Source organism: Rattus norvegicus, chromosome 5, assembly GCF_021556685.1.
Source record: "Rattus norvegicus strain SHRSP/BbbUtx chromosome 5, alternate assembly SHRSP_T2T, whole genome shotgun sequence".
In the NCBI taxonomy this organism is placed as follows: domain Eukaryota; kingdom Metazoa; phylum Chordata; class Mammalia; order Rodentia; family Muridae; genus Rattus; species Rattus norvegicus.
Genome location: NC_141538.1, coordinates 171,732,813 through 171,743,133, shown reverse-complemented (window position 1 = coordinate 171,743,133; position 10,321 = coordinate 171,732,813). Strand labels below are relative to the sequence as shown.

Sequence of the window (10,321 nt, the reverse complement as noted above, 5' to 3'; positions counted from 1 at the left end):
TCCTCCTTCTCTAACAATGGAGCCTAATCTTTGTTGGCACGTCATGCTTATTTCCATGTGACGGATACATGGCTGTCTGACCGAGTTCTGCCCATCATATGTTCTCCTTCCTGCTTAGTAAGATTTAGTATGATGACAGAAGCTTCTAGGATCATGCCATGGTAAACAAAATGGCATAGAGCAGAATAAAAGAGAGAAGTGGGGCTGCATGGCTGCTGTGGACCTGCCCCTGCCCCTGGCTTCTGTATGAGGAAGGAGCAAACATCAGTGGAGTGGAAGTCAGTGCTGTGTCGTTCCGTGAGAGCAGTCATATCTCATCCTGACCACTCATCCGGCTCACAGTGAAGTATTTGTTGGGAACAAAGGTCAGCCCCATATCTGCCCATCAGCTAGAGTGTGGAGGGAAGGAGTGGGAGGAGAACCATCCTTGTCTCCAGCTGTGCATGAGGTGGTGTCTCATGTGCCCCACACTGAAGCATCATCCTAGGGCATCTAGCAAGAACAAGAACCGTGCAGTTCCTTGTCCTCTTCATCTCAGGCCTTCTGCCGAGCTAATGTCTACTGACTGAGCTCTGTGGGCTCTTGTCTCTGCCTTGCTCCTTCGTGGCTTATCTAGGTGGCTGGTGAGGTAAGCGGACACTTTCTGAGACAACCAAACACAGTCAGGACATCCTGCCCACAGGGCCCATAGTGCCTGGCTCCTTCCAGTCCAGCATAGGAAGCAGCTCTAAGCTATTGCTGCAATGCTGTCCCTCAGTCCTTCACATAGCACTCAGAACCACAGGGCCTGAGGTGGCCTCACAGGCCCTTGCAAGGATCTGTCTAGAAGGGAGAATGTTGGCACCAGGGACCCAGTGAGAGAGCAAAGGGACCATGCTGGGGACAAGAGAAAGATAATCAGTTTCTGTTTGTTTGTTAGTTTTTAAGTACTGAGGTCCACTCTAAGGACACAGTCCCTGGTCCACTTTTCCTGCATACAGTGAGACTGCTTTAGCTGGAGTCTCTAGGCACAGCTTGGCACTTCTGTGTAGGGTTTGCCTTCTAGCTCCTTGTCACAGGTTGAGACGTGCCTCTCCTGATGCCTCCTTCCTGCCAACCCGGAAAGGGGCTCTAGAAGCAGCAGCCCCAGATGTGGGAGAAGCCTGAGCCAGGTCCCTGGCAGCGCAGGCTCTGTTCTAAGCTGTGACATTCAGGTTTTCTGGCCACAGGGGCACTCACCATGAGGGTGGAGGGTTTCTTTTTCATACCTTGCTCTTGCCCAGGGCAGTTAAACTTCTGGAGTGACTTAAAGACTTTGCAAATGCCTAGGGAGGAGACACAAATGTAAGAGGGCTCCTCCATTCTCCAAAGAGCTCGAGGCCACAATAGGAAACTGGAGGTGCTGGGTGGGAACCCTGAAAGCACTGCTGGGATCACAGAGGCAGAGCAGTCGGTGTCAGTAACTGGAAAGAAAGGGCAGCTTTGGATGTTATGTTGATAGCGGGAAAACTAGCTTAACCAGATCGTAGTTTGAAAATTAATAGTACAATAAATTTGTCTAAATGAATCGCAGAAAAGGTGGTAAGCCTGAAGGATTGAGCGAGAAGGGTGTGCTGTCCGTTGTCACCACAGGCCGGGGAACAGAACCGCCTCTCCTGGGCTCTTGCTATTCCTCTTGGCTTGGGCCTTTGCACTTTTCCTGCCAGAGACCTGGACTTCCATGCAGCAAATGGTGACAGAAGAATGGAAGGAGTCGTAAGGAGCACCGTCCCTGCCTGGTGCTGGGGCATGGCTGTCCCTGCCTGGTGCTGGGGCATGGCAGTCCCTGCCTGGTGCTGGGGCATGGCAGTCCCTGCCTGGTGCTGGGGCATGGGGCATGGCAGTCCCTGCCTGGTGCTGGAGCCCTGGAGGCTGACAGACTCCTGAACAAGGGTGGGAATTCCCTTGCTTGGAAAACAGCTCAGTTCCCATGGGATCCAAGGGCCTGAAACTGGGCCACCCCTGGACCCTTTGGGCCACCCCTGGACCCTTTACCCTACCTTTTATGACAGATGGGCAGACAGAGCAAAGTGCAAAGATTTACCCATTCCATGAGACTCTTGGGCAGGAAAGTTTTAAGAAAGGTAGAAATAAATAGAAAGCCATTTCCCAGACCCCTGGTCTGCCACCTTGGTTTGGTCTGGATTTAAGCAGGTCTACCTCATCTAGCCCTCCTACACATGATGGGGGAGGGGTGGTTGTACACGTGGCCCGTGGAGGTTGGTGACCTCATTTTACAGAATAAGTAGAGTCCAGTTAGACAAACAGGGAAAAGGCCTCCAGGCTCTCACAGCCAAGTCCAGGGGTGCTGGTCAGCCCTCAAGGGAACAGTGACCTGGGATGTAGTCATAGTGTTTGCTAGAATGACCAAGGTCAATATCAGACTTCACATGTCAGATTCAAGCTTTGTGGTTCTTCTGAAAGGAGACCCATGTTCTTTGTGGCTTCTGCGTGCCTGAGACCCCAAGGTGACAAACACCTCACTGGTCTTACACTGAACACGGGCTTGGCTCCTGTGTTAACCCTGAGTGTTCTGGGGCCCTTGGGGCCCTGTGCCCCTGGGTGGCCTCTTCTTAGATTGTCCTTCCTATGATAATATCACACAGACTCTGAGCTACACCAGGGAGCTGCCTGCAGGAGACAGGGCAGGCACTTTTCAGCAGCACAGAGCAAACTCTGAATTCTGGGGCCTGGTTTTCATTGAGACAGCGGTACTTGGCTCTGAAAATCTCTCGGAGCAGAAGGCGTGGCGCACAGTGAGTATTTTTATGCAGAAATAGGAGAACTATTCTGCCAATGCAGCATGAAATTGCCCCTGTGACTGAGGTGGGGACAGACGCAGGGGGAGATGCACCACGCTGCCTCCTGGGGTTCACTGGATCTGCCGGCCCGCAGGCCAGATCAGCATGGCTTCCGTTCATGGGCATGCAGGGTCTGCGTGGTCTCTGGAGCCTGGTGCTTGCGTGTAAGGGAAGAATACAGGCCCTCAGCCCAGCCTTTGTGTTTCTGTGGGAGGATCTGCAGCCTCTGCTGCTTCTCAAGATGGCTGTCTGGACGATCCTCTTGTCAGAGATGCTGCTGCCCTGGAAAGACCTCTACCCACCAGCCAGTCGGCAGGACTTCTGGGGAATACCCCAAGTCTGTGCTGCTGAGACCTCAGCCTCCCACCTCACCACTGTCCTTTGTGTCCCTCCTCTACCCTGTGACTATCAAAACTGCAGAGAGTACAAGCTGTCAGCCACTGTCAGGAGGGCTGTGTTGGGCCTCAGGATGAACCTGAGGAGGCGCAGGAGAGCTTAGGCAGCACAACAGGTGGGATAGCCTGTGACAAGCCTGCACTGTGGTCAGGAGAGACCTGGCAAGAGGGTGAGTGAGGCTGGGGGCCACATGCTGTACAGCCAGGAGAGCAGATGGGCAGAGCCCGGGTACAGGGGGCTCTGGCCTGCAAAGGGCTAAGCCATCACAAGAGAGGAGCAAGGGCAGGGGTAAGGGAGGGGTCGTCCCTGCCCAACGCCAATGTGGAGGTTCCTGGGCTGAAAGGCAGGCAAAAGGCAAGAACAGACTTGGGGGCAGGAGTGCTCTATGAGGGAGTTGTGTCAGGAGTGGGAGCATGCCTAAGTGGGATCTTCAGGGTATTCACGTGACTGGACAGCCACCTGGTGATTGCATCTATGTACTAACAGAGAGACTTGATTAAGGGCTGTGTGTAGAGGACAAAGGGGTCAAGGTAGGACTCTGGTTCCCACTGGCAGCCACAGTGAAGCAACAGGCAGGTGGGAAAGCTATGTCCAAGGCATGCTTGCCATCACCATAAATGTCGGTCAAACCCTGGCTTTTGCCAGGAATTATGGGTGGCATACACCTATAATTCTAGCACTAGCAAAGCTGAGGCAGAAGGAAGATGTCTGTGTGGCATACAAAGCAAGACCCTGTCTCAAAATTAACTGGCAAATCAACCAGCCACCATCAACTACTCCAGGATTATACACAATCGTGTGGAATTACGAGGCTCCATGCCACGTCTACCCTTGATTTCAGGTCTGGGATGTACTACAGTTTTTTAACGCTTGGTTTTGCCTTTTTGATTACCCAGGGAAGTAGTTCTTAACATGTGGCTTGTGACCCCTTTGAGGGTTAAATGACCCTCTCAAAGGGGTCACATATTAGATATCCTGCATATCAGATATTTATATGTTATTATACATCCAGATATCATATTATGATTCATGAGTGACAAAATGGCAGTTATGAAGTTGCAATGAAAATAACTTTATGGTTGGGGTCAGCCCAATGTGAGGAACCGTAGTAAAGGGTCACAGCCTTAGGAAGGTTGAGAAACACTGACCTATAGCCTGCACTCTGCCTGAGAGCCACAGAGCTAGGATCCCAGTGCCGGGGGCTGGGGATCCTGGCTGTCAATCCCGAGTCAGAGAGTCCACAAAGGATCCTAAACACAAGGTGTGTGATTTTGCCTGGAATATACCCTCTTACAGAACCTCCTCTCTTCTGTTAAGAGCCCAGAAGAGGCCAGACAGTTGTGGCTCACGCCTTTAAACCCATCATTTAGGAGGCAGAGGCAGTGGATCTGTGAGTTTCTGGCCAGCCTGGTCTACACGGTGAGACACAAGCAGTGTTTGTGATGTGTCAGCGTATAGAGCACCTAATGCCACCAGCACAACAGACTGCAGTGATAACACTTCGCTGCATGGATAATTCTCAAACAACTCAAGAGGGAATCTGGCTTTGAACTGGGGGACCTGGCCAGGGCGCGGGTCCTGCCTGACCTGGAAGTAGGACACACATCTCTGCGAACAGTTAACCAACACACATGCAGCGACATGGACTGGAAAGTCAGGCAGCCTGTGACCAGACAGGGCCACAAACTCACAACTGCATGTGCTGCTGAGCTTAGGTTGGGTCCTAGGGCCTTGACCAGCCTAGGACCACAGGCTGTCCTCCATAGCTGCTGGTTTTGTGTGGTAAGGATGTGGGCTACAGGATCACCCAGGAGAGGAAGCCCTGTCTCTCCCTGGCCCTCTAAGGGCAGTTATGCTTGCTCTCAGCTATGGCAGCTCAGGCCTGGGCATAGCCCGAGCATCCTGCTTCACCTAGGTTCACTGTGCCTAGTCACCGATGCACTCAGGTTCTGAGGGCTCTGTTACCTTGGATACCCCTGATGGCTGCTATGACCCACTCACCTGGCAGGATGCTGAGGGTGTCTCCCTTGCCATGGAAGGCTTCCGAGTCCAGCACTGGCTCTGAGTCTTTCTTGGAGAGTAGCAGGTCAGCTCTGGCGCTTTCCACAGTGGACCCAGGCTCCAGACCCCAGGATGTTGACACAGACAGAGGGTAGGGAATGCACTGGAACCCGCTAGGAAGGAGACATCAAATACTGCACTGAGGCTCAAGGGAGCAAGGGGCAGGTAGGGGGACAGGGATGAGGCAGCCCACACGCTGTATATGCCCTGGCCCTGGCCCTGGCCCTGGCCCTAGGACTCAGGCTAGTCGGAGAATAGTATTTAGTCGTCCTTGGAGGGCTGTGTGGCTCACCCTGAAATGCTTGCTAAGCTGGGTCCCACCAAGGCCAAAGAAGAACCAGTGAGCGGCTTCTCTTCTATGTCCTGTGTCTGCTGATTATGAGGCATACGGCTCCCTCAACACCCCTCCCTCACCCCCGACTCCCTGTCAGTCTACCTGCTTCTGCTTCTACCTTTCAAAGTCTGGCTGGTTGACACTGCGTCCCAGGCCTACCCTAGTCATAGTACACGGGACATGTGGGCAAGAAGGACATAGGGACCTCTTTCCAGCCTAATCTCCTCGGTGCCCCAGGGAGGGTGTATCATCCTTACAATGGGGTCTGGATGGGTGTCTCCATGTGAGCGTCATCCATCTTGAAAAAGCTGACCTCAGAGTACTCCGGGAGTTGCACGTATCTGACTCCTGCTGAGATCTTCAGGACCCGGCCGCTCTCACCTTCCAAAGGAAGGAATCAAGAGACAGACGTGTCCTTTAACTGTGTGGTGGAAGGGCCAGGCTGGGGGTGGTGAGTCTGAGAGTCACACTGGAGGTGGGTTTGAGGTGAAGGGAGTCTGTGCCTTCCTTGGATGAGTGCCTGGCAGAAGTCTTCTCCTGTGGTTTTATCTTTCCCGTCATCCTTATTCCTTCACCTTGAGTCCTAGACACTGACTCTTCAGCTCTGGGCCTTGGATCCCCGAGGGCTATTTGCCCTGGCCAGTTGCCTTCATGCTCTGGGGGAGGGGGGGTGTCTCTTCCTAGGCAGCTCATGGGTCAGTGTGCTACACCTTGCCCAAGGTTGGTCAGCTGCTCTTCCTGCTCATCTACAAGCTGACCATTGGCTGAAGGCTCAGCCTCACTCCTCCTCTTCCCCAGTCACTAATACAGGCCCATATATACAACCAATCCCTAAAAGCAATTTTTCTTTCTTTTTTTCCTTCCTTCCTTCCTTCCTTCCTTCCTTCCTTCCTTCCTTCCTTCCTTTCTTTCTTTCTAAGATTTATTTCTTATATATAAGTATACTGTAGCTGTCTTCAGACACACCAGAAGAGGGCATCAGACCCCATTACAGATGGTTGTGAGCCACCATGTGGTTGCTGGTATTTAAACTCAGGACCTCTAGAAGAGAAGTCAGTGCTCTTAACCACTGAGCCATCTCTCCAGCCCTAAAAGCAATTTCTGATTGGGCGCACATGCCGACAGGCCTGGCTCTCCACATTGTGCCCTTTCTGGGGCAGATAGAGCTGGTGGAGCCGGGCACATGGCCACACCTGAAGGACCCATCAGAGAGAAGTGCTGGTTAACATGGGGACATCGTGAGTGTTGTGGGTGGGGCAGGATGGCTGTGGCGGTGATGGGCAGGGGTGTGATGGAGTAGAGGGATGGTCCTGAGCTCCCAGACCTGACACAGCTCTGATATGAATCTCCAACTTCACAGGGGACTTAGGAAGTGGCCAGGTTCCACAAACTGAGAAAAGGCTTAGACAAAGTGGCAGACCCCGGTGACTTGAGGTAGCAGTGGAGAGGGTCAGCTTAGACCCTGGTGCTTCCCAGTAAACTCTCTCAGCTGAAGAAAAAGAGCTGGAAATATGGGGAAGGAGTTATGCAGTGTCTAGGGATATCAGAGCACAGCTTAGGGCACCCATGAAAGGAAACTGCATGGGGCTAAGAAAGAACTAAAGGAAACTCGGGCAAGGGACTGAAGGGGCTGGCATGCTTGCTCCTACAAGCCTAAATGGAGAGACTCGCAAGTCCCAGGAAACTGGCTAGGTGCTCTGAGGGCCTTGCTCTCTCCTTCAGACTGCGCCTTCTCCACATAACTTCCTTCTGCCTCAGAACAAAAGCTCAAGAATATTTATAGGAATACAAAAATATCTGGCGTCCAACAAAGTAAAATTTACAATGTCTGGCATTAAATCAAAGATTACCAGGCATGCAAAGAATGTGGGAAAGTGTGGTGTGTAATGAGGAGAAAAAATAAATTAGTTGCAACTGACCCAGGGTGCTAGAATTAACAATCAGGGACAAAAGTAAATTTATTGCGATCCAGGCTGTAATCCCAGCACTTAGAGCAGTGGGTAGGGACAAGCAGGAGCTCAGTGGCACCGTCAACCACAGACTGAGTTTGAGACCCTGTCTCAAAACTGAGAGCGGAGGATGGAGTATGGTAGCTGTGCTCTTACGCTCGCCAGTGGAAGCAGAAGCACTGGAGGTAAGAAAGGGACACGAGAGGGGAAAGGTGCAGTGCAGTGCAGCTGGGCATGGAGGCTCACTTCTGCAACCCCAGCACCACGAGGCCCAGGCAGGAGGGGCTGCTGCAGAGTCAAGGCCAGCCAGGGTTGCAAAGAGAGTCTGCAAATTACAACGAGTGAGGTTGAAAAATGCAGTGATGAGATTCAGGACAAATTAACTGATGCAGAAGAAAAGGTTTGTGAGCCTAAAATAGAGCTGGAGAAGTCATCCAAACAAATCAAACAAGAAAGGAAGAAAGGGAGGGAGGGAGGGAGGAGAAAGGAAGGAAGGAGTACAAGAGCAAAGAGGAGAAGGAGCTTCTGCAAACAGTGGGATGGTTTCTGCAATCTCACACATGCGAAATAAAACAGAGAAAACTGAGAAGGTTTTCCTAAGTCCATGGATACAAGAAGCTCAGTCCAGTGGCGATGAAGGAGCAGCCGCCCTTCATCACGGAAGAAGAACCGAAGCCTGCAGTTGGGGAGGATACCCCAAGGAATCCCGCAAGGGCAAGCAAATCTAGGTGCCGCCAGACATCAACAATCAGCCTTCATTACAGACGGGAGCCAGGAGCGATGATACTAGATGGAGACCTCCATCTGTAGGAGGGAAGGAAAGCCAGGGGAGAATCGATGGGCTCATAACTAATGAGGCAATGGGTCAGCAAGATGGCCCAGCAGGTAAAGGGTAAAGGGGCTTGCTGCCCAGCCTGATGAAAGGAAACTGCTGAGGCCAAAAAAGAAAAGAAAAAAGAGAAGAAAAGTCTTCATCTACTGTATTAATAACTGTGCTTAATGTGGATCAGTTAGAGAGGGGAAGTCAAGCACATCTAGAATCCGATACTTGCAAAGCAGAGACAGGAGAATGGCGAGTCTAAGTCCAGCCTGGGCTACATGGTTATGAATCTTCATGGGGGGTTGGGGATTTAGCTCAGTGGTAGAACGCTTGCCTAGGAAGCGCAAGGCCCTGGGTTCGGTCCCCAGCTCCGAAAAAAAGAACCAAAAAAAAAAAAAAAAAGAATCTTCATGGCCCTGTGTGGTGGTTTGAGTAAGAATGGCCCCCACAGACTCATACTTGAACTTAGGGAGTAGTATTAGGTATGTGTGACCTTGCTGGAGGAAGAGTATCACTGAGGGGTGGCCTTTGGAGTTCCAAATGCCCAAGCCAGGACAAATGGCGCTCTTCCTCCCTCTTTTCTTCCCTCCCTCCCTCCCTCTCTGCCTGTTGCCTGTAGATTGGGATACAGAGCTCCTAGCTACCTTCACCTGACCCACATGCTCTGGCCATGTTGGAGGCCCTGGGACCAAGCCTCTAGACTGTGAGCCAGTTCTGATCAAATGCTTTCCTTCATAAGAGTTGCTGTGGCCATGGTGTCTCTTTACATCAATAGGACGTTAACTAAGACACTCTGGTTAGGCCAAGTTCTCAGATATGGCCAAGACAGCAGTAGTGCCTTTCTGTTGATGTTCTGGGGCTTCGATGGAGTGGGTTTCATCAACATGGACCTTTGAGTTCTGAGAAACCGCAAGACAGGCCACAAACTGAACAACTCACAGGCCTGATAAGGCACCTGACTCCAGACTGTCCAGAACACTCTTACTGGCTCATATTTAGGACTACACAAGACAGGATCTCAGTATATAGCTCTGGCTGTCCTGGAACTCACTACGTAGACCAGGCTGACTTTGAACAGAGAGGTCCATCTGTCTCTGCCTCCTAAGTGGGATTAAAGGCATCGGCCACTATGCCTGGCCAAGACGGTTCCATTTTAAAAATAAGCAGGGAGTCTGAAGAGATGGTTTAAAGTAAAAGAACCAGTCCAACACAAATTCTTCTAAGAATCAAAGGATAGGAAGTAGGCGGAGAAAAGAAATTCCCAGACCAACACCCTTCATAGACATGGAGGGGAAATTATTTAAAAATTTGTGGCAAATTAAATCCCAAGACAATTTATTAAAGAAAAGTCTTTAAGAAATGGGCCCTGGGACAACTAGAAGCCACATTCAAAGGATCAGACCTCTATTCCACAAAGATTAACTTCAAATAGGTCACAGACTAAACATAGCTAAAACTGTAAAGTTCTTCACCCAGTATCTCATACAGCGGTGTGGTCGGTGCACAATTGCACTGAGCACCAGGAGGTGGAGAAAGGAGGGTTTCAGGAGCTCAAGGTCACCCTCAGTTTCACATTGAGTTTGAGGACAGTCTGGGCTACATCAGACTATGTTAATCCCCCCCCCCAAAAAAAAAACACCTCCAAAAGATATACCAAAATCAGCAGTAATCATATTAACAAAACAATTGTAATCAAATATATCATGGGAAATAGTAATTTATTAGTAGATTTAAAAACCACTGCAGATATGTACATGGAAAACGCGTGTTGGAGAGGTGAGACAGATCAGAGTGTTAATTAGACAGAGTTTTACGTCTATGAACTACAGGCTCATTGCTAAGAGATGACTATCTTCCCCTGGAAGACTCATTGCGAGCCCATCAAAACCCCAGTGGGCGTTTGTTGTTGGAGAAATTGATAAGCTAATTCTAAATTTATGAG

At 50.8% G+C, this 10,321-nt stretch overlaps 1 protein-coding gene across 15 annotated transcripts in view; it reads right to left on the bottom strand.

Moving 5' to 3' along the window:
- The window catches only part of Morn1 (MORN repeat containing 1), a 57,915-nt gene that overhangs the window by 28,820 nt on the left and 18,774 nt on the right, over positions 1-10,321 (bottom strand). For 8 of the 15 annotated variants that reach the window (XM_087548534.1, XM_087548532.1, XM_087548526.1 and 5 more), the window contains 2 exon segments: positions 5,868-5,991; positions 5,217-5,389 (listed from right to left, as the gene is read on the bottom strand). In XM_087548534.1, coding sequence (XP_087404660.1) covers positions 5,217-5,389; positions 5,868-5,991 — 297 coding nt within the window. 15 annotated transcript variants of the gene reach the window in all.